General features: G+C 36.4%; 1 protein-coding gene across 10 annotated transcripts in view; it reads right to left on the bottom strand.

Moving 5' to 3' along the window:
* Nucleotides 1–25,326, bottom strand: part of NRXN1 (neurexin 1) — a 672,393-nt gene that overhangs the window by 445,079 nt on the left and 201,988 nt on the right. For all 10 annotated transcript variants that reach the window (XM_041424058.1, XM_041424060.1, XM_041424063.1 and 7 more), the window contains one exon: nucleotides 1,164–1,465. In XM_041424058.1, coding sequence (XP_041279992.1) covers nucleotides 1,164–1,465 — 302 coding nt within the window. The remainder of the gene's footprint in view (nucleotides 1–1,163; nucleotides 1,466–25,326) is intronic.

Genomic DNA, 25,326 nt, shown 5'->3' with positions numbered 1-25,326 from the left:
ACAATTTTGGTAGATAACATGAGCAAAGGCAAATCTAGAAAGTGGGTCCCTTGCTGTCTCTTTCATACAACTTTCCAACTTGTAGTTACCAATAATTAGATGCAGAACACAGTTTATACTCTTTGCAAAAATATTCTGACAGATGTGCTGTTTGGGAACTTAAATATATAAGGTGTTAATTTAAGAGCAACCCAAACTAATCTAAAGGGTTACTTGATTTTTGGTAGGACAAATTTTTTTTTTCTTTTTTTAATAAAATATCACAATATAATTCTAGGTCCAATTCAGCTCATCACTACAAAGAAATTACAAACTAGAAATGTAATAGCTAAACCATTTTAAAAGAAAAGGGAAAGAAGAGGTTAGATGAATTAGTTAACAGCTCCAGAAGACAGAGCTGTATTAATAAAGGGAAACGAAAGATTCCAATCAAGCTGCAACTGTTTAGAGAAACAACAAATATATTAATGATATTACTTAAGACAGACATTTAGGGCAGAAAAATATAGAACTTCACAAAATTACATGATACTACCAATAAAATACTTTAGCACATTAGTATACATAACAGTTTTGAGCCACATACGTGCATATATTGTACACTTAGCACATACAGTATACACACATACATGGTGTTGTCTTTACCCTCATTCCCCCCACCACAACCTCAAATTTGACTATTGAACTGCAAATCCCCTAGCACTCCACCGAGAGTAAGCATGCAATGTCCTAGATATTTGTTACTGCTGCTCTAAGTTCAACGTGGCATGACATGCAGGATGCCTCCACACAGTGCATAAACTTTATCTGATAGCAAATTTACTGCCCACATTGAAAAGAGGAAAAGATATTTATTTAAATTAAAGAGTTGCAATTCAGAGAGTTGTTAGCCTTGACTAATGCAAGGCTGCAAGGGCAGAGAGTTGCACTGTAGAAACATTGTGTGATACCTCCTGTCTTAACATCTCACTGGTACTGTCTCAGACAGCTGCTTGCCCTACTACTTTCTAGATATGCCCCTGCTCAAGTGTGGCAGGAATATCCTTCCTTATGCAAATAAAGAACTAACCAAATGCCTGCTACACATCCAATATGCAATTCTCAAATCATCAAGCATTTACTCATAACAAAGTCAGTTATTCTTGTATCCATTGTACTGTTACCTGACGCAGATTCCTGGTTACTTTCACATCATGCCAGGCATTGTCATTAAATTTCCCATTCACAGGTTCCACCAGCGCTTCAAAGGCCCCTGAGCCCAAATTAATGACCAAGGAGACAGCTCCATTTTTCAGTGCAAGATTGACATAATCGGCCGATTTTCCCGTGTGAAGCATCAGTCCGTTCCTCTGCAGCGTTTTAAACGACAGAGTTATTTCATCACTGCTGCTCTGAATGGGGTTCTGAGATAGATCATAGCAGAAGTACTCTGATCCCTTGAATGTTGCAATATATTCTTCTTTTCCTGGCAAACAAAAGGAGAGAAACAAACAAATAAATCGCTGGCACTTAATTCAAGGCAACTTGCACAAATTATTTTCATAGCTAATTTAACAATATTAGTGTAAGCACTGTATCAAAAAATAATTCATTTAAAACACTTAAAATCCATGAAGGAAGGAGATAAATGAGATTTACCATGAACACATTTTTTAACTACTTTCTAACACTTTTCACGTACATGATTAAACTTAGAAAATAAACTGCACCAGCAATTGTATTAATACTATTTAAGCAATTTGATCTGAAACACATCTAAATACATAACATTCAGGTGTACAGACCAAAGCATTATTCTAGTCAAAACACAGATCTTTTCCTTCCCAACTTTCACTAAAATTATGACACCTCAAAAAGAACCAGTAACCTAGATACTTCCAGTAGCTCTGCCTAAGGTCTTGAATAAACTAAAGCTACAAAGCATTCATTTAGCAATCTACCTTAAAGCTTTATACAGCACTGTTCCAGACAGCAAGTTAAAATGAATCAGTAAATAAACAGTATTTTTTTTTCCCTGGGATGTATTTTTACTAGCTAGTAGGTGCTATACCGGTTATTTTTCTTCACTCATCCTGAAGGTGAAACACAAATAGCTGAGCTTTTAATCTCAGAAAAGCAAATATAACATATATGAAGACTGCATTTCTCCTAAAATCTTATACACTAAAACATACACGGAGTTTACTCTAGAGATGTAAGAAAATTAAAGCTACAAGAAAGCCAAAAATTATCTGTTTAGAGGTGTATGGAGCTTAGAGCTATAAAAAGGCAAACATTTTCTGTTTAGTTAATAATAAGTTAGTAAAATCCCAATGAAAAGCTGCAGGTTTTATGAAGTGTAAGAATGAAGGTGTGAAAACCTGAGGATATCTAATTTCATCCTTCTTGGGAACAAAAATCTCCAGGACAGAGTTGCACACAAGCGTGATACCATAAGAACAAACCCAAAACATATACATAAATATATAGATCAAGGGAATAACAGTGCAAATTTAAGAGATTATTACATGACAGGACATACAAAAAACAGGTGTGAAGACACAGGTTTTTTGAGAAGTTCTTGAGCGTATTTGTCTTCTGTTGTGCCTATATACTAACTTTGGTTCTGGATTTTCAAAATGCTTCTCCCTAAAGTTCAGACACTACTGCAAAATACATCAGATAAGGCACCAGACAATGACTGCATCTTGCCTTTACTTTACTTTGTAATAAGAACATTAGAAGTTATTTGTCTTTGTTTACTCAAGGAGCTTTCTCTCAGATTTGATGAAGAATTCTTGGTGGGTTTTTGTTTTGTTTATTTGTTTTCCGGGGGAGCTGTGGGGTTTTTTTGTGGCAGCAGCCAAATAATACTAGACTACAATGTAAAAATTCCAAAATGACTGTCCATAAATTCTGCTCTCTTTCCAGCTCAAAGCAAGATTCAGCTGTATAGCAACTGGTAGCAACACATCGTGGACCTGACACGTTTCAGCAGAGGAGGAACACCTTGCCTCATGGTGCATTAAGGGCTCACAAACAATGCATTTTCTGAGGTTTTAATGCACTCAAAGCAGCAGCCTGCATCTCATCTAATGAATATTTAATAAAAGCATAAAACACAAAAGGCAAATTTATTTGCTATGGGTGCTTGCTGCACAGGCATATTAAAGCAGCATGAATACCTACAATGGAGAGATGATAAAACAGATGCAGCAACCTGGCATTTGTAGTTTGGTCCCAGGTATTTAATGACTGTTCCACAAAGACAAAAAAGAAGGACATAAATGAATCAACATGCAAAATATTTATGTACACACATTATGCACTGCATACTGCTTCTGAGCATTCAGACATGAAAATGTATGGAACTTAAGTATGTGCCAGGCCCTTTTAGAATAAATTATTCCTAAACAACAACTTGAAAAAGCAAGCAGTTAATCCAAGAAAAAACTTGAGTAATTCTTCAAGCAATACCCCTGCAGAATTCACTGTTAATTTTTGAATCCTCTCTCATTCCTTTTATCTTCAAAATATAGTCATGAAATTAAAAATTTTGAATTACTTTTATTTGCATCATTTAATTACTTTATTAATTATTTAATTATTTGATTGACAAACTAGCACTCACTTATTTAAAAACTGAATTTCACTGAAAAACAACAAAAAAATAAAACTGAGCATAGCATTTTACTTCAGAGGAAACATTTTTGTGAAAAAACATGAACATTGTGGATAAAGACACTAACTGCATGTTTTTCCTACTAAACTATCTTTTCTGCTCACCTGACAAACCAAAAATACCCATTATTTTCTATTTGTACGCTGTTCCCATGCCATTAATTCAAACATAATTTTCTATGGCAATATTATAGTTTGGCCAAACTGGAAATATTACATAATTATTTGAAGCAGGGACAAGAATACTAATAAAATATCTCCACATTTCTCCAGTCTTCAGAGTAATTATTTCCTCACAAAAAAAAAAAAAAAAAAAAAAAAAAAAAAAAAAAAAAAAAACCAACAAAAAACTTCCTTCTATGATCACTTGGATGAAACCTCAGGCATATTTGCCCTCAAACTAGCACTGATACTTAGGAAATGGCTGGCCACTGCAACTCCAAATCTGCCTTGCCATGCCCAGCTCAGGAAAACCAAGAAGAGGAAATCAGGTTACAAATCTTTTTCTGTGCTTTGTCACTGAAAACCAGACTTTTTAGCACACTGAGCAGAAGGCACATAAATTAAAATGTTTCAGCACAGGACAGAAAAGCCACTAAACAATATTGATAATCAACTTTTTTTATATAAAAAAGACGTGCCATTTTACTCTTGATAGGAATGTATGTATTTAGAATGGACATTAAAAAATATCCATAAAACATAAAAATGTTTTCTGTAAAAAAACCCCACTCAATCTGTTGCTACATTTCATACCACAATTTTTGTTGATCCTTTAAGCAAATTAAGAACAGGCTTCATTAACAACCAGTTGTGTAAACTCCTGGTTGTTTGTTTATTTTTTCAAATTATCACTTAATGACACTTAGAGAAACCATTAAAAATGCATAGCAGTCATTCTAGCCAGTATGAAGTGTTGCACTTCATTTAATGATTAAAATGTAATTACCTGCATAGAAAAGCACAGGATAATACGAACACCATAAAGGACTTCAACATGTTTTTATTCTGATTTTTGAGTACTGTAAATTCTTGTATATTATGGTAATGAAAGTCCAGAATTACAGGAGATGTGCAAATATAGAATGGCACAATCTGTTTGTGTCACAGAAAGGATTACAACAAGTGCTCTATTAAAGCACCTGTTGCTGCAGGAAGGGTTTGTTTCTTTTCCCCATTAAGTCAACAACAGTTTTAGTATTCAACTCTTTGGAAGTTCATTTAATCCTTACTCTGATAAAACACATGGAAGCAATACTTCCACAGGCCTTAGCAGATTTTACAGTCCTACATGAGCACTATGCTAAGCTTTATAGCACATCCACCCACCCCACTGGCAGTTTTACATCATAAACTAGGTCTGGCTGTATCCATAATGATTTGATCATGTGCCCATGCCTGATTTAAATCACATACATAGGACTAGATGCTCTGATCTTATTAGGTAGTAACAATAATGGAACCATAGACAAGAGAAATAAAATTGCAGTAAAAGTAAATCAAATCTGTTTATTCACAGCTGCAATGATCCTTTACATTAGAAGAACACAAAAGTTGATGAACTAAACCCCAACAACCCATGTGACAGACCCATCTAGTATTACACAACAAAACCTGATAGAATGCTGTCAATTTATCTGCCAAAATAATTACTGTCAAAGAGAAAATGAGCTGACACCACTGATACTCTACTTCTAAGAACCAAGTTACTTCTCTACAATCTTCAAAATATTAAACGTGTTCTGAATAAATAAATTATGCCAAACCAGAGTCCAGCATGTTCCCAGATGTACTGTTCAGTGCTCCATTTCACAACAATTTAAAATTCAAACATTTATCTGCTGCACCATCAACATATAAACTTATAAAGTCTTTCTGAAAAAGTAAAAGCAACTTAGGAAAACTACACTAAAACAGCACATAGACAAAACCACATACAAGAATGACTGATACAATAAAAACAGACAGCCTGAACTTCTGTGGCAAACTTTTCAGTAATAGCATACTAAAGACTTGCTATTCCATACAAAGGGAATTCTCTCCACATGAGGTGCGCACTGTTGAGCCTGGTATGGTCTCAGGATGCATCATACACGAGGTTTCTCAGCACACTGCTCTTTTAGGAAGCCAGCCTTTACCTTTCCATTAATTCATCACTCATTGGATCTTAAGATGAAAAATTACAAAGACTATAAAGTAGTTCTCTAAATGTTATACTGAATTTGAACATTTTTTGTTTCTCAATCACATAATAAAGGCTGATCAGATTGCATCAAGAAATGAAACACAGGCACTCAAAGAAGAAACCAAAATAATACTGTCTAATTAAAAAAATTAACACTTAAGTATGAAACCAACAAAAATGATGGAATTATGATAAAGCCTAAGAAATTAATTCTGAGAGAATGCTTTATCAGTTAAGGTTAATTTTTACAAGTACTGCTGTTGTTCTACACTAGCAGTTTTCTGTTGCTATCTCTTGTAAATAACTTTTTTTAGCAGAAGCATCTTCCATGCTCTCTTTCCTTTCTCACAGTCTTTTTCTTTTCCTTCCCAGAAACTATTCTCCTTGCCCGCCAAACAAGTCTCCACAGAAGATTCCAAGGAAGCAATTTGGAGAAAAAAAATTGGATTCATGATTCCAAATCCACAGCTGTGAAATATCTACATGTTCATTTCCTACTTTTTAATGCACCCTTCCCTCTCCAGTAAGCACAGATTTTTGTGTCCCATCCCTTAGTCAGGGATCTCACAAACCAATCCAAGCCTTTCTCTGGGAGAAAATGCTCCACTCAAAACCATGACAAAGTACAACTTTGGTTAGTTGTTAGTCCCAGTTTGGTTTTTGTTAGTCCAAGTGCTTTGGACTGCCATACTCCCAGTTCCTGGAACGTACTATCAGAACATGGTTTGTCTCAAAAAATACACTGCACCTGTAATCCTGGGCACCAAAGCCTGCACCTATTGGTGTTCAACATAAAACCCAGCATCCATTGCAGTAAAATGAGGTGCAAAGAAAAATTCTACCTGCTGAGAAAAATTTAATAGCATAACTGACACAAAGTCAGGTATAAGATCATGATGCAAAGAAACTTGAGAAAGTTTTCCTGCTCCTGTTTTGTTTCACACACAATCATTAAACCAGTAGCCAATCACAAGAAGCATGAACCTCTGGATCCTTTCCCACCATCTCAGATTAGAATAAAATTATGATAGCTGCTACGCATGATAAATGACTTGCAGGGAACACTAGATAAGTGATAAATTACTCCATTTTGCTAAACAGCCACTTAAATTCATAACTAAAATGGCTACACCATGCAATTTCCTCACTAATTTTCATGTCCTTTAATTTAATCACACAGAGTATGCACTTCAAAATCACTTTGCAATTGGGGAAGGACAGGAAAGCAAGCAGGAGTTTGCAGGAATGGTGCCATCTTAGCGTACATTAAATACTAAATTGCTAGAAGGTGAAAATAAGAGAACCTTTTTCTAATTAGCAGCTACATCATTAATGAGCAGATTACAGTATCCTGCACTTCATATAATAGCAATAATGTGTCCAAAAAATACTCAAAACTCCGAAGTTTGAAATCATGATTTTAAAGGCATTCTTGCCAAATTAAGAATCAATTGCAAAATATCAAATATTCTCACATCACTTCCACATTCACAGGAGAAATTACTTTTACTCAACCTTACTGTTGCCTGAAAACTCATTTATGAATTTTGATAGAAGTTGGGAAAGCAGAGCAGAAATATACCAACAAATAAATACAGGCTTCAGTTTCTGCAGCAAGCTAAAAACCATGCTGGACAACTTTCCTAAGGCCTTTTCCAGGCCTCAAGGTTCCTAATAGACTTTACAGCTCAACTGCAAAATGTAGATTTCTAGCTTTCAAAGGACCAGAATCACAGATTTTCAGTATCAGATTGCTTACAAACCGGTAGAAAAACTCATATTATGATAGGAAAAAATATACTGGCCTTAATTTTACTCCTTATACGTATATAACTTGTGCAAATGCAAGTTTTAGAATTAATTTACTTTGAGCAAAAGACTGAACAAAAAAAATGCAGTAATTCTTGCAAAAATTGAAAGCAGTCTCTGTCCTAGAAAAAAAAACTCCATTTCTGTAGTGCTTCTTGGATGAAGCAGTAGCACCTTACTCCTTGCTGAGCATTTTCCAAATGAGTTGTATTTGTTTTTCATTGTCCTAAGTAAAAATGTGGAAGAAGAGAAGAACAAAAAATTGTTTTTACTTCATTGGGGTTATATTTAAACACACATTTCAAATGAAAAAAACAAGGAAGAAAATAATCCCCAACACATTTTGTGTGTAGAAAGAGTTAATGAGTTAAATGATCTGATAAGGAACGTTTCAAAGCTAATAAGAAACTTCTGAGACATGAGCTGAATACAACTCTTATGGCACCACACAGAACTAGAGGATTAGTGCAGCATGTCCTGGGGTTTAGAGGCAATAAAAAACAACAAGCAATTTTCTAGTCCTAATTAACTCCTGTTAAAAGAAGCCCTTTGTAGCAATAAGCTTTCCAGAGATGCAGGGGGAATGCCACTGCAATGGTATTATGTACATGATGAGCCACTGCTATAAAACCAGTTTTGCACTTGTCTCGGAGGGGTACTACAGGAATATGTAGCATTTGACACAGTAAAAAGAGATACAGCATGATTTTGAAAGAGGTAAAACACCTTCCAGAGGGCACTGACAAAACCGTCACTTTTTTTTTTTTCTGTCTCTGCCTAAGACTGTATCACTGAAGGAATATCCACATAAAAACATTTGGGAAAAGTTGGTTGGATCTCTATGTTAGTCTTCAAAACATGTTTGAAAGAAGCTATTTATAACTCTTGATCTTCCTATAAACATGGAAAATTTAATGTGAAAACAGTTATTTTATTACATCTTCCAGCCTATTGAGGATAGTCTCATTTAAGAAAGATTTTTAACATATAAAACTAAGGGAAATCTTTCCAAGTTACTGAGCACACGAAGAATGCCTTCTATGAAAGGATCCTACAGGAACAAAAGGGATCTGAGAAGCTGAAGTCTCAGCTGAAGAAATCTGCTGTTCAAAATAACAAGCAGAGAGATGTGCTAATGGCTTGTTGCTGCACTGGAAATATTTGATCTAAACAAGACATCTAATATCTCTTTGCAACCCTGCCTCTTCAAATGAAGTGAAAGGAATTAGTATGGCAGCTACAAAGAGTAAAAGAACTTCTTTATTGATTAATTCTGGATATAGAAGAAGCTCAAAACTTCTCAAAGACAGGCAGAGCATTAGTCACAAATAGTCTTTGAGCTTCATTATCTAAATTCATTGTCATATGGAAAATAATTCAGCTAAAACTATCTTTTTTAACATAAGGCTGCATATAACAAGTAGTATCAGGATAAATACGCCTTCTTGTGATACATTTGATATTTCTTTTGGCACACCAGAATTACCTTCAGCCACCATCTGTACATAGGTCAGGTGTTCAAATGAGCTATGGGATCAGAAATGTCATTTCTAAAAACTAAAGTAAGAGTTATAAAAAATACAATATAGTCTTTTTGGAAATAGTGTTTTCTTCCAAAGAATGGCAAAGGTAGAATTTTCATTTAGTGAGCAAAAGAATAGTGCTAATTTAAATTGGTTTGAATAATTGGTGTTGAAGTTTAATATCTGATAAATCTAATTAAAAATTCAGAGAACCTTCCTCTAAATTGATTAATGATCACTACAGTGACTAATGATATTTTACCTTTATGAATGTAACTGATGGACAAAGTACTAAGGACACTAGAATCATTTAATCCATGAGCACAGCACAGACCTTTAGTGGGTTGGGTTAGGAACAGAAAAGATTCTGCTCTAGAAAGAAGAGCCAATTATGTGTCCACAGTTAAAAAAAATAAATGTGTATTTTAAAATGGAGGCAAATTGAAAAAAAATATTAGTAACTATTGGTATAACAGGGATTCTGGTCAAGGTCATGGCAATAAAAGCAGCTGAACTGCCTGTACTCTGCAGAGGAAAACACCCACAGGTATTTACACAGAACTGCAACCCCCTGCATATGTATGGGAAGAAACATTCAAGGGAAAATCCAGAATCAGAAAACAACAATTTAAAAGTTCAGATGAAACACTCAAAAGGTCTTCCCAACACAGAGAAAATCTTGATGGCTATGATAGTGCTGTTACTGTCTCTGGAGGCTGCGACTTGTCTTCCTATAAATGTTTTGACCTATTACTTTCAGGTTTTTTCCTTTTGTTTCAATGCTGCCCTCCACTCTTCTTCTCTGTATCTTAGGTCTCTGAAGGAGAAAACCTTTCTTATTGTACTGCAATTCCTGCTGAGAGGCAAAGGTTGGGTAAGCTGTATGCTGGTCAGTGTTCTCTCTAATCAGCAGTCACTGGAAATCCCCAATCACATCTGAAGATCAGAATAAACCTTAATAATAAAAGAATCCTTCACACCTCTATTTGTATTTTGTGTGCAGCAGTCAGATAAAAATATATAAAGTACGGTGTTAAGGATATGCGAAAAGGCAAACTGAATTCAAACTAATTTAACAAATTTTATTATGGAAAAGACAGTAAAGATTTCATGAAATCTGCAAAAGTGTGACAGATGATATTCTGCACCAAAATATTGTAGCTATTTTTTGATTTTCTGGCACTATTGTTGGTTCTTAAATTAACACTCTCTTTCCAAGACAATAAAGAAAAAAGCAAAACTACCATTATTTTTGTAGTGGTTTGACAGGATATAACTGTTTTTCATAACCCTTCTTCCCACCCTAAACCAAAACTTAGGCCACAGTATTTCAGAATATGGGAGATGTTGAGGAAAAAGCACAGTCCATCTAAGCAAGACCTTATTACTGAATATAACACAGGGTTTTGTGAAAATAAAAACCAGAGACATTCAGATGATAATTTCACATGTGGCAATCTTAAAATCTGATTTATCTAACTCAAGGAAACTATGTAAGGTTTTTTTGCTAAAAACCACAGATAGCTATCAATGCAACTTACATCAAGTTTTAAAGGACTAGTAGCAGCTACATAAAGTTTTAAGCAAAAAGCATTGCTGAAATAAGTCATTGCAACTGCAAAGCCACTTCATGAAACAAGTCTGCTTACAGATGTTCCAATTCTGTAGTATGGAAAAGCTCCTTAAACACATAGCAAGACAACAATGAAATATTAAAGCTCTAAAATCCATTTCCCTGCACCTTTTTTGATGGTTGTCTAAAGCTTACCCCCATAACTCAATAAAGGAGGACATAGTTCAAAGAAATTTGATGGATACCTTCACATGTTTCATAGAATCACAGAACAGGTCAAGCTGAAAGGGACCACAGTGGGACATTTGATCTGCTCTCCCTGCAAAAGCAGAGTCATCCTACAGCACAAGATTGTGTCCAGATTCCACTGGAATCTCTCCAGTAAGGGAGATTCCACACCTTCTCTGAGCAATCCATCCCAGTTCATGTTTACCTGCACAGGGAAATTCTCTCAGGTTCAGGTGGAACTTCTTGTGCATCAGTTCCAGCCCATTGCCTCTTGTCCTGTTGAGTAGAGCCTGGTCCATCCTCTGACATCTCCCCTCTGAGACATGGATGAGGTTCCCTCTCAGTCCTCTATCCTCAGGGCTGAACAGCCCCAGCTCCCTCAGCCTTTCCTCACAAAAGAGATTCTCCAGACCCTTGATCTTTGTTGCCCCCCACTGGACCTGCTCCAGGAGCCCCATGTCTCTCTCATCCTGAGGATCCCAGAACTGGGCACAGCACTCCAGACTGGCCTCCCCAGGGCTGAGCAGAGGGGCAGGATCACCTCCCTGACCTGCTGGCAGTGCAGTTCCTAATGCAGCCCAGGACACCATTGGCCTTCTTGGCCACAAGGACACACTGCTGGCTCAGGGACAGCTTGTTGTCCACCAGGAACCCCAGGTCCTTCTCCACAGCACCTGTTATTCTTTTCAAGAAATACCAGGGTTTGGCTATTGGCTCTCTAACACTCACTCTTAAAGAGAGTTTAATAATGTTCTAGCATATTTCCAGTAAGCTACAATAAAATAAGACTTTCCAGATCTACTCTTGATACTAATTTTTCTTTAAAATGAGACTTGCAAAAACTGATAAGCAGGTTTCTTAGTCTGACCATAGCTTTAAAACTATACATGCACTCATTTATTTTGAGCTATGAGTATATAAAGGGCTATGTCTAGATTTATATTTTAGGCATGTATTTTAAAAATATAAAAGATTTCTAACTCTCTCCAAGTCTTATTATCACATCTGTGAGAATGCAAGATAACTTCTGCAAGTAGTAAAATAATCAGTATTATATATGCTTTCCATTTAGTTTTTTGAAGACTGACTAGCCCCTTCTCCATTAATTCAGTATTACCTCCTTATTTTTTCAGAAGTCATAAGTCTTTGAAACTACTTGATAAGGAGGCCTCCCTACTGAGATTACCAACAGTCTTTTTATAGAAGCCTGCAGGAACACTGCAAAAGCAAAAGAAGATTAGCAGAGTATAAAAATAATTGGACTTTAGTGCTGTATTGATATCTTAGAGAAAAGATTTGCTGTCATGACTGGGCCAAGATATCTGCTGGTAAATTCCACTGAAGACAGCACATTTGCACCACTGGTACTTTATCCTGCTCTTCATGCAATAAATATGCCTAACAAGGTGAGATACTTAGAGTGTACATAGATGACGTAGCATATTTGCATCATTGCATGGATCTAACATAAAACTTAAGTCATTTCTCAGGTAATGGAAGGGGCAGAAAAAAGATGGAGATAGAAAGAGTGACACTGTCAGAGATACTGCCTCATTTTAGAAACATTAGATATTAAGTAGTAATTTCACCCTCCAGGAACTTGTCTAAAATAACAGCTTAAAATACTTCAATGTTTATTATTATTGCATAGGAGCTTAGAATTATCTACAGCCTTCTGCCCTACAGATATGAAATAGAAACAAGTCTGTAATCATCCAAATAACACTTACAGAAGAAAACATAACTGAAAAAAATAATTTAACATATCAAAGGATAATCAAAAGAGAAAAGCTGTGACATGCTACTGACAAGCACACATTACATAAATTTCAGGTTTGGGTGCTCTTCCTTTTTCAAGAATCTAATCTGCATTCAGGGTCTGAAGTTTCTCTACATTTCAAGGCACTAAGGTTGTGTTTAGTACAGCTGCTGGTACTCCACTAAGCCATTGCCTGGAGAGGGCAGGGGAAAAAAAAGCAATGGAGCCTGTATCCTGCACCAAATGTTTTGGCAACTGATCTATTTTCCACAAACTTCCATCTTCTAACCAATGTGGGAAAAAAGGCAAGACTGAAGTCTGTGTCAACAACAGCAGGAGCCACAGGCTGGTTTCTTCTGAGAAGCTTGAGCATAACTGCTGGTCCCACACTAAAGCACACAGGAGCAAGGACTACAACCAGACTGACTACTCACACACAAATACTGAGGCATAGAAAAAAGTCCATACAAACTTTCAATGTAATAAACCCCTTCTTCCCTCAGAGAAAAAAAAAATCCCTCTACAGTACAGAGTAAGTTAAAGTTTGCTTCAAATCATAATTTGAACACAAATGCTCTCACCAGCAGCCTCCATTTTTTCTCTCCCGCCTGTGTTTCATAGGTCTCCTGTAATTGCCCATCAGCTGTTTAGATGCACAGCCCAGAGGCTGGTGGGGCTTTGCACTATTACATTAGGAAAATGCCATCGTGCAGCAGCCAGAGTGACAGGATCAATATACAGAATATGCTTGCACTCTGAGTTACACAGGATATTAATTCAACCTTTTCCTACAATCCTACTGTTTTATTTTTATTGCTGAATATGGTTTTGTTTTTATAAAGTCCCTCCTCATTCTAAAGCACCCTGAGAAAATAAGTAAAGCCCTTTACATGCACAATACACAAGACATTTGGTTCTGAATACATGCCATTACACTTCTAAAGCTATTTGATTACTACTCTGCATACTTTCAATTAATTAAAATTGAAGAGCTCTTGACAAAACACACTAGCATTCATCACAGAACCACCAGGTCAGTTATTATGTTCATAAAATAATTTAAACCTTTCTGAACTTTCAGGAAAGGGAGTTACTGCATCTGTGAAGAAATCATTCTGTAATTATTATCTCTATTTATCCCCAAGGCTCCTACACCTTATGGACTTCTCAAGGGTTTGGATTCAAAACTAATAGGAAGCCGTGTTTAAAGTATTTTAGAATTCTGTCCATCAGTTCTGTTTTTAAGGTCATATTATATCACAGAACTCAAATGAAATGGTACAGATATAAATGGTGTAAAATCAGAGGCATGGGAATCATTAAGAATTCTTCTTAATTGTCATTAAATCAGAAATTTGCAGACTAGCAGTCCATTCTTTCTTAATTCACTTCTACTTGAGTTCATTTTCATTGGATTCCTAAGCTGAAATTTAGAGGTAAAACACAATTTAACTGGAGGATAATTTGATTATTTTATTATTCAAGGATTATTTGTTTGTACTTTTGTCTGGGGCTATGGAGACAATACACACACTGAAGCATTTCCATCTCATAAGCAAAAGCAGGCAGCATTCATCAGTCTGTTAGCCATGAAATTAGGAATGTTTGATGTATCCAAGGGCAGCTCCTGCAGCTCTTGTTTTTCCTGCAGCCCATTGCTCAGTTATTTCCCTATTCCTCCAGTATTAAGTTAATAACCAACTTTCCATGCTGCCATACAAGAAACACAGAATAAACAGCTTCAGGCTCCCCATTTTTATTTTCTATCCTCATCTTCCACATTTTGGGCCTTATTGTGTAAGCACAAAGAAAAGCCGAGCAGCAGCCTGCCCTCCGAATAAAAAAAATACAAACAGAACTTTTCTTCATCCATCCTGTTGTGGGTCTTTTGTCAACTGAATGCCTAGCAAAGGAAATTAGCCATTAAATGACTAAATCCATTTACCCCGTATTAGCAAAGAACTGCTCCAGAATAAAGGGAAACTGCAGCTAAAGATTCTATTAAAACTAAGGAATTTGCCATGGATTTCCAAATTGGTTTCAAAACAAGCTGCACCTTGACCTGTTTCTGGTGGTGCGATAATCAGCATCCAGATATTTCTCCCTGGCTAGTGAGTAGTGTCAGGACAAGACAACTTTTAATATTCCTTGGCTTCTCTCAAGGATCATAAAAATGACAAAAAATCTTCTTCTCAATGTCCTCAATTTTTCAGGCCTAGAATTATATTTGGAAAAGCACATTTTCATTCTCTTAACACTCTACTAATTTTGTAGAGTAACTTTCAGATGATCTACGACATCCTGTGCTTACTCACTCCAGCCCACCACTTGTTTTTTTCCTACAGGCACAGATGACCACAGACAATAATCTATGAACCAAGCAAACCCCAAACCCTCAAGTGGGCAGATGCAGGATAATTCCATGTTTTGGCTGCTATACACCCACAGCTTTCTGTCATTAATTGAGCTGTAACTTCACTTGTGACCCAATTTTTGCTGTATCTTTTATTGTCAGAACAAAACCGATCATGAACAGCTCCCAACCAAGTTAAATCTTTCACATTTTTCTTAAAACACCCTGCTCATTTCTGATACACTTAAATTTAATTCAGTCTCTGAAGACCTCCCAATGCCTTGAATGTACACAGATGAATGCAGAAAGATTAAACATTTTCTTACTGTGACCTACAACAATGTGCTGAAACTTTAATTATTATGTTAATTCAGGCATTGGGCCCAGTGGATTTATTATATCCCAGAAGCTAGTACAATCTACTCTGAAGCGAAATGTAGGCATTAGCTCCATCTAAGTATTTTGTGTACAAATATTTAGGCTGTGTAATAAAAGGCTACACACTAAAATGAAATTTAAACTCTAATCCTAATTTTGGAGCTTTTTCCTCACATAGATGTCTAGTTCCTTTCCTTGTGCAACAAAAGCTTGTCTCAGCAGAACATTATCATCCCCATATTTCTTGCTTTTGAAGCAAGACTGGTATTTATTAGATTAAAACATTATTATTATACTTTTTTAAACTACCATAATACGACAACATTGGGGGAAAAAAACCTAATCAGCAACTCCTTTCTTTTCCACTGCAGGAGAGGATGAAGTATATTCCACACTGTATTAGAACAATAATATCCAATCCCAAAATAGTCCATTTGTAATAAAGATGGCTTATATAAGACAGTATCAATCACTGAAAATTAAGGTTTGGCCTTTTCCCTAACAGACAATACAGATCTTTCTGATCAGCCATCCCTCATATCAAACACAGTTTTGTATCATTCACCAAGGAAAAACACCTACTGGTTCCTTTTTTTAATTATCCCCCATCTCAGCCAATACTTTTTCTTATTTTCCATTAGCAACATGATTGACAAAAATGAAACTCATACTCTAAACAGAGTGGAGAAACTTGATGGGGAGAACTTGCCAGACATTGGTAAGACCACTGGAACTCTGCTGGCTGAACAAACTCTTTTTAAGCAGTGGAGCTGGAGGTAGCTCATATAGTCTTATTTTTCCTTGGTTTGCTACATCAGAGTATTTTCTATTAGAGTATCACAAAAGCACCTGTGTTGTAATTAGAAGCAATCTGGCTTTCATCAAGAGAATATTAAAAAAATGTTTAATATAATAAAGGCAAGCAGGAATTAATGAAAGCTTTCAGGATTCATACTTCCAAGGCAGGGATTTCATCCTGTGCTGGTTTTTGATTACACATTTTAATTGCTTACCAACATATTGCCTTGATAACCATCACATAGATAATTCCAAATTTCCAGATACAAATCTTTTTGTTCCAAATAGTAAAAAAAAAGCTACAAAGAAATCTTCCTATCAATATTGTCTCAAATTGATGTAAATTAAGATGCTTGATTTTAAAGACCACAAATAGCTCAAGTATATCTTTGTATTGTTTTTAAGCAATTTTCCACAAGAATATTTGTTTCCTGCATTACATTAAACATTTTCCCACAGCAAGATCCAGTATTCAAGGGGATTCTTACCCTATTTCTTCTACTGAAGTCTTACACTTACACTCATATCCTTCACATGAATATAAGAGGCTTAATAAAGCACAGCTCTAGTAAAAACTTCATTATGTTTTGGGGTTTTGTTTCCTTCAAATTCTCCAAGATCTAAGCTGGCTCACACTACGAAGATAACATTTGAACTTTAATCAATTATATGAATGCAATCTCACTCCCATTTGTATATATGTACACAAATATATATTATTCCTGGGTATGAACTTTTTCATTAAATTAGTTCCTTCCTCTCCATTTCAGTAACATTTTAGATACCTAAATAAAAAAAAAAAAAATCAAAGTATTCTAAAAAGACACTTTAAAATATACAAGCTCATTTGATAAACTATGTCCATTTTTTCTTCTTGCTCAAAAGCAAACACTATTTTTCTGGATAGTGAAAAAAGAATGTTTTTTTCCACAGCTAAAGAAAGTTCAAAGTTACCATGGTAACTGAACAAAAAGTCACTAAGGACTTGCTACTAAAGGCCTTTATAGTATATAAAAAGTACATTCAGTTTGAGGTATTGGAAAATCTTTTATGGTTATTTTAAATACAGAGAACAAGCAAACTCAGTGGTGACTATTATGAACAAACGTTGAAAGCATACGTCTTGGCTATTTTTGCAGTAAGGTGCACCACTGAAAGGTTTGTTAATTAAAGGTCAACAACTCTTAAATTGCATAACAGAATACTGAAAAACCTGTTCTTGCATGGACCTTGCTGTACTAAATTTTCTCAGCTAAGTATTTTGTTGTCAGACAAAAACATAAGTTAAGCAAAGTATTCATTATACCTCAAATGAAGCAACTTATTCCTTACCTGAGTCTGACAACGTAATGCAGCAAGTTAGCAAACAAAAAAAATAGCTAAGCCATGAGGTGTGTGAGAAAATACAGCTCTGCTTTCACACTGTTGAGCACACCCCTATCTATATATACACACACACATATAAAAGCCCCACATATTTCCAATTTTATCTTGAGAGGTGTGCTAGAGTATTTGTACATTCCTATATTAAATATAACTGACTTAATTAATTGAATAATATGCTCACAGTTCTCAAAAGTCAGGCTCTAAACTTCCACTGGCCTTCCTAGGGATAGGGATTCCATCCTTCACATGGGGTTGTGTAAGTCAGCCTAACTGTTATTTCAATTAAGTTCTTAACCATCCCCCATTGCTGATAAATTGTGTTATTCTACTCTATTCAAGGAAGTTGCTGAGCAATTGAGTACCTTGAAAGGAAGACAGGCTGAAATTTGGTCAGGCACTTAAATTTACTCTAAGATTTACCCAGACCATCAACCAGCAACGAAGGCATGAACAACTTTATTCTGCCCTTCACTACACATGCTTTTATTCCTGTGGTTTTCTACTAGTTGTATAAATAGTTCTTATTCATTTTCCAAGGTCTTGCTACAGGATGCCAAAGCCTGCAAAGTCATTCAGGAAATTTCAATTATAAACAAGTAATTGGCTGAGAGAACAAAATCCCACACTGGTATGCTTGCCACTGATTTCTTCAAAAGAGTAAAATAATCATGTGCTTTTACTCTACATCCTGTCAATCACTGCACTTCACATACAGGCCTTGTAAATTTACACCTTGTGTTAGGGTGAACCCTAGAGCACTTCACTAATTAATTTAGGGCTGTATTTTAAGAGACATTTACTATATTGTTACAAGCCTTTAACTGAAGTTGTACAGAGATGAAAGGATGTTTGGGTCAGCCTACACTTTTTAAAATCCATGGTATTTTTGATCCTAGTTTCAAGATGTTTCAGACTTATGCAGCAGCAGTGCCAAGTGCTCACAGAGTAGACACACCACACCTAAGCAAAAACTTCTAATGTCTGCATTTCTTCACTCTGTGGCATGTTTTAAGTGTGTGCACATCAATGTAGAACCTAATTCAGAATATTAGTGTGGATTTATCTTCCTGTTGAGCAGCAAGGTGTGAAATACCAACTGCAAGGGCATTCCAGTCATAACAGAGTTGCAGCAAAACCTTGCACATACAAAGGTTTATATTTTGAAGATTCAAGGTGAAAGATTTATCCTTTCTATTCCCTACAATAATACTTTCCTTACATTCAGGAACTATGTTAATTTAACTAGGATATCATGATAAAGCCAACTGTTTTGGGCTGCATCAAAAACCGTGTGGTCAGCAGGTTGAAGGAGGTGTTTCTGCCCTTCTGCCCCTGTGAGTAAATCACTCCATGTAGAGTAATCCAGCCAGCTCTGGGTCCTCAGCACAAGGATGTGGACCCTGTTGGAGGGGATCCAGAGGAGAGGCAGAAAGATGCTCAGATGGCTGGAGCATCTCTCCTGTGAAAGCAGGCTGAGAGAGCTGGGGTTGCTCAGTCTGGAGAAAACATCAGGGAGACCTTCCAGAACCTTACAGTACCTAAAGAAGGCTTATTAAAAAAAAAAAAAAAAAAAGAAAAAAAAAGAAAAAAAAGAAAAAAAAAGTGCCTTTTTACACAAGCAGATAGTGCTAGGAAAAGGGAGAATCTGTTTGAACTGAAAAAAAGGTATTTAGATTAGATGTTAGGAAGAATTCTTTACTTTGTGAGACACTGGCACAAGTTGCCCAGACAAATTGTGGATGCTCCATGCCTGGAAGTGTTTCAGGCCAACCTGGATGAGGCTTTGAGCAACCTGGTCTAGTGGGTGGCATCCCAGCCCATGGCAGAGGGGTTGGAACTAGATGATTTTCTAGGTGCCTTCCAACCCAAACCATTCTATATTCTAAGTTTTGGTAATTTATCAATCCTGAAATAGTTAAACTCTCGGGATTTTAGTATTTCTTTTTACACAATACCTAGTTATTATCAGAGCAGATGGAAACATACTGAGGGGGCAATTTGTGTGCCACAGCATATCTTGTGGTTCTATATATTTAATAACCCATCTGGACCACTTGGAGCTCCATGTTAGAGCCCATAACCTCAGTTTTATTTCCTCCTTATATGTTGTGAGGAAGGAGAAGAGAAGGCACATGCCTAGTTCTCACCCAGCATGGAGTTAAAATAGGAATGAATCACCCATCTAGACCCAGTAACTGACAAGTATTTACAGTTCTCAACATTTACACATCGAGTTCAGAGCTTATTTTTAAAATATTAGTCAAATGAAAACAATATTTTCTAATAATTTTCTACTGTCTTCCTCTGAAAAGATCTTGAGATATCCTACGTGTAGCAAAGGCACTAAACTTCAGAACTGAATTCAAACCCAGTAATTTATTCTCGGCACTTTGCATTTCACTTAGATTTGAAAATGACAAGCTGTTGGTCCAATTTTTGTCAACATGTTTTTAATTAGTTCTGAATTTATGACAATTAAAGCTCACTGTTGCTTTTAAAATGAAGTTACTGAATTTGCCTTAATTTGTTTTCATTGCTCAGCAATGTGTGCATTTAGATTCAACATGGAAATATTCCATCCTCTCTGCTTTCTGTAGGGAAGACACTCCCGTCAATACTATTGTCGGTTTTTTTCCTCCCATGAAAATTATTAACTAGAAAATAAACTGAAAACATCTTTTGGAAATGCTGGCCATGCTCCACATTTAACTGGCTCCATCTGTATCTCAGCTGACTCAAAGAACCCAATGCCTTCCAAATATTTTTTGTGGGAGAAAAAAAAGGGAGGAAAATGAAACATTGTACCATAACACTGATGTGGTATTTCTTGTGTCTGCAGCTGTAGATTTGCTTTTAGGCAAATAATGTCTAGTATTCATTAATCTAGGGCCATATACATAACAAGACATGTGAAAGATGCACTTCACTTAAAAGCTGAGACACTACACAAAAAAATTAATTGCCACTTAAACTTTTTTGGGGACAAGCAGAAAGAGGGTTTAAGTATGACTGGCATTCTAATGAAGAACTTAGAACCTTAACAGTAAATGACAAAATTCTATATATAAGAGCAGCAAGGTTTAATCTCATATGCCTCAACCTCATTTCTCCTCCCTTGCTTTCATTTTTCATCAGGAAAGTAATTTTCTCTTCACAGGTCCTCCGTGAATTCATATTGTTCATGCACTATTTCTTTTGTGAATGGCTGTAGACTGATCTATACTTGTATGAGTATCTGCAGACTACATGTCTTGGTCAGAAATTGCAGCAGAATCTTCCAAAAAAGTGCTTAAAAAAATCTGAAGCAACAGAAGCTGAAATTATTAACCCAGCAGATCTCCTGCCCTATTTATTTCAGAAGTCTAATAACAGAAGTACAGTATAACAACCTTTTTCTTCTTCAACTAACGTATGTTTACTAAAAAATTATGTACTGTTAGGAATGTAATTAGTAATTTGTGGAAATAAACACTGTATAAAATATAAGTGTATAAAATAAACTGCGGAGGGAGGGGGAAGAATCCCTTTTTCCTTCAGGTTGGGAATTCTTGGCCAGATGACCCACAGCAGATGGATATCACGGCATTTGCATCCAAAGAGGACTCCAGCTACACCAAGGATGAGCATTCAACACAACCTATGCCCAAAGACGCCAGGTGCTGATGGCCCAGATGCTTATCTGAGGGGGGGGGGGGCCAGGATCATCATCCCCCTGAATCTGAATGCCAGATTCCGGGAACCAGGGAAGTGCATCCTTCTATTCCTGGACGAAGGCTTTGTGCAGCCCAAGCCAGAGAAAGATACCAACATGAATATGAAGAACTCCGAAAGAAACAAAGACTTTCTGCCGCGGGCGAAATAAACTGTATAAGAACTGCTACCTCAAAGCAGTTGGTGTGGACGGGGAGGTCAAGGCACCAGTGAGGGGGTGCTTTCCTCTCGTTCACCCGTATCATCGACCGGGGGTGATACGCTGTCCGTTTTTGGTGGTGGCTATCGGACTGTTTTTACGGTCGCGAAATAAATTTTATTTTTCATATTTTTATTAAAATTGGCTGACTCGCAATTTTCATTTATAACATGTACCAAGACAATTTATTTTGTAAGAACTTCAAAGTTAGTTTGGTTGTTGAGGACTTTGCCCCCTTTTTAACTTTTCATATCTTCTAAGGTAGCTTTTGTATTCTGTAACAGTAAACCAAGAATTAAACAACACTCTTACAAGAAAATCTTATAAGAAAAAAAGTAACATTTTTATTGTAAGCTATTGATTTTCTTGTTTAACTATTCAAGTAAAAAAATAAATCCTTGGTCTAATATCCAATTCAAATGACTAAATAGAGAAAGCTGAATGAATTCCCTAGAGCCCCAGCTGTATTTCCATACTGAAACCCATTACCATCAGTGAATACCTAAAAAATTATGGGAGAAAAAACGAAAACATTCATAAATTTAACATCTGATACTTCTCTCAGTGAAAGTTCAAGTAAGTTAATATCTTTTTTCCTCCAGTAGATTCAATGCCATTGCTCCCTGTCTGTTTTATACTAGTAAAAAGTTAACCCTATTACTAAGATGATTCTGTGTCTCAGTTGCTGTGTGCACACTATTTGCAGAGTTTAGCAATTTTCATAACAAACAAATCATTTAACTTCTTATAACTGTATACAGATGTGGCCCAGCTCAGGAGTAAAGATCCTTCTGATTGCCAAAGATGCCAGAAGTTGAACAAACAGCAATAATCCTTCATCAAAATTATACTCATTTAACATCTAGCTTGTAACTGTAGTTCCTAAGAAACATTCACAACTCCCTCCATCCCTCCAATCCTTCTAACCAGGAAACAAACCCATTAAAACCACATCCACCATTCCTTTCCTGCTAGGAATCTCATTCACATCCATATTTCAGCTCTACCAGAGCCCTTGTAATTGACTTTCAGGGATGGTCCTGTTCAGGGCCAAGGAGCTAGGCTCCTTGTGGATCCCTTCCAACTCAGCACAATTTGTGATTTGGTGACTTGTAATTAAATGCCAACAATAAAAGGTGATAACATCACTTTTCTTTAAATTTCCCCTTTTGTGTTTGTATATAGAAACATAATAGCTCTTGATCACTTATCAAAGAGGACTGTAAAGTCAACAATACACTTGCTCCAGTACACATCCATATGGGAAAGCCTCCTTCCCAAGAGCATTACTGCCTTTTGTTCATGCCTGTCCTGTAATTGGTGCAGTCAAGTCACAGTAATGCGCTGGAATTCTGTTGTTCTCTTCAATGCCTCTTATCAGAGCCAGATTTTGTAATGTGTTTGAAATGTGGATTGCTTGTTCAGAGAAGGAGGCCAAGCAGAAGCTGAATAACCCTGACCTTTCTGAACTTGGAAAATCAAAACAGTACCAAAAAAAAAAGAGCATTCATGACTGGAATGAGAACTTTTCATCCTCTTCAGCTGCACATTCAGTCATCAGAGTATGGTCTAATTAGAATAAAAAAAATCAAAATTGTTAAGCAATCATTTTGCTCAAAATATATTGAGAAAGTTGCAAGAGTTCAAATGTAGTCACGCCACCACTGATACAATGAATCTTGGTAAACAGTGATGAGGAAATGCCTACATATTAAATCTGTTTCTATGGTTTTCAGCTACACACGATGTTTCTTCCATCGACTCATCTCTGAACCACAAGTTTGCTTTCACAGATTTGGTGAATATAATCTATGGACTGCAAATCCAGTTTCCTATTGAAAAGGCTAACACTTAGCATAACACTTGGAACACGTTTGTTGTTGTCGTTGTAAATGCCAAACCCACCTTCAAAATGCAGCTATTTTCTCTCACAGTTGACATCTCCTGTGGTATGAACCATACCTGTGTTTGAGACTACCATTTCTCACCTGCCCACTAAACAGCTTGAAAGACCCAGCTACTTCTCCATTACTGACCTTCCTCTCAAGGACAACCTTTGCATAACCATTATCGTGACATTCTCTTCAGATAAATGTTATTTACAGTGATGCACACACAAAAAATCAATACTTTCAAAAAAGACAGCAAACAGGAATGGGTTTTGACATGTCACCCACAAGATTTGCCAGAACTTATTTTCCCGTTGTTGCTGTAATCAAGAGATGTTTGAAGCATTTCAAGGAACCTGCATGTAAAGCCAGACCTAACGTTGACAATGGTTATGCAGGGTACTGAAACCACAGATTTATATCCCATTTATTCATTTTCTTCTATCATAATACCAAGAAAGTCACTACCTCAAAGAGACGGATACTTGTTCTTTTGCACAGCAGAAAAGGGGCTCACTGTATAATGAACTAATTAACTATTAATAGGGCTTCTGGGTACTCCAACAATACAAACAATAACAGCATTGATGGCATGAAGCACATGATTTCATAACACCCTGAGAAAAGTATAAAACCTCTTATTCTCCATGTGGTTAAACCCAGCAGGCTCTTCACATCCATTCAGTATCCCTGCACCTCTTGACTTGACTTTCCTAATTAAGACATGCTGTACTTACATAAGGGTACTTCATTCTGTCTTTCTCCCACCTCCATTCAGCTTGTTACCTTCTTTCACAAACCCTGCAGCCTTGCAATAGGGCCTCAAAAGCTACTTAAACCTGTAACAAGCAAATTTGTTTGGGGTTTTACCCTCCAAAAGCAGCCATTATCACAAGACTTTTACTTATTTATTTTAAATCATCTGTTAATCTTCTGTCTGGATTTAATTGGTTTGCAGTCACAACAAAGATGATGCTGCATGCATTTATCACAAGACAGTGACTTTCTGAGGGGCTGTGACATAGGATGATGTCAGTCATCATGATACCAGTTAGAACAGAATTGTTAGGCCTATTAAGCACCAGTGCCTATCCAGAGCAATGACAATGCAAGCACAAAACTTGAGGGCAGAATTAGTCATCATTCCAAAAATCAGGCTTCTCAGCTTATATCAAAATCAGACTTTAGTCTGACACTCTTAATGTTTAATACCACTTTCACTCTCTATTAAACCAGATGTAAAGAGTCCTTCAAAAAAAAAAAAAAAAAGAAGACTAACAAGCATGACACACATTATTGTCCTTGTTACTGAGTTATAACACTGCTGTGTTGCTGTGGTCTGGCAGGGGCTGTCACTTCCACTTGCCATTGCTCCCAGTTACTGTGGCCTGATGAGACATGGTGCAAGATCACATGTCACATCTCTTGATTTGAAACACTAATGCAGTTATTTGCTTAATACAGAAACAGCTTCATAAGGAAATTTGTATGCACAAGACTTTATTTTCTTGAAGGACTGGGAGGAAGAGGAGGAGATCATACATGTGCCTGATGTTTACAGGTTTTTCTTAAACCACATAATACTGAGATGGTTTGAACTCCCTGCTCCAAGCTCTCTCATTTGGCCAGTGGCTGCAATATACACAAGTCTATATCTGACACTTGCTCATGTGTGTTTGAATTTAGAACACATACTTAGATCAATTTAGAAAGAAAACCCCACACAACACTTAAAAGCTCTGGTACAGTTATTACAAATAATTAAATTAAGGATTTCTACATATCCTTTTTTGAGAAAATAAAAACATCCCTCTTTCTTTAAATAATCTTTAGAAAGGTAAACACAACTGCATTCTTTCATAGCATAAAAACCTT

This window comes from Onychostruthus taczanowskii, unplaced genomic scaffold (genome assembly GCF_017590055.1).
Source record: "Onychostruthus taczanowskii isolate IOZ18803 unplaced genomic scaffold, ASM1759005v1 scaffold80, whole genome shotgun sequence".
NCBI classification, from domain to species: Eukaryota; Metazoa; Chordata; class Aves; order Passeriformes; family Passeridae; genus Onychostruthus; species Onychostruthus taczanowskii.
The sequence above is the reverse complement of the archived record's forward strand: the minus strand, read 5'-3'. Positions and strand labels throughout refer to the sequence as shown.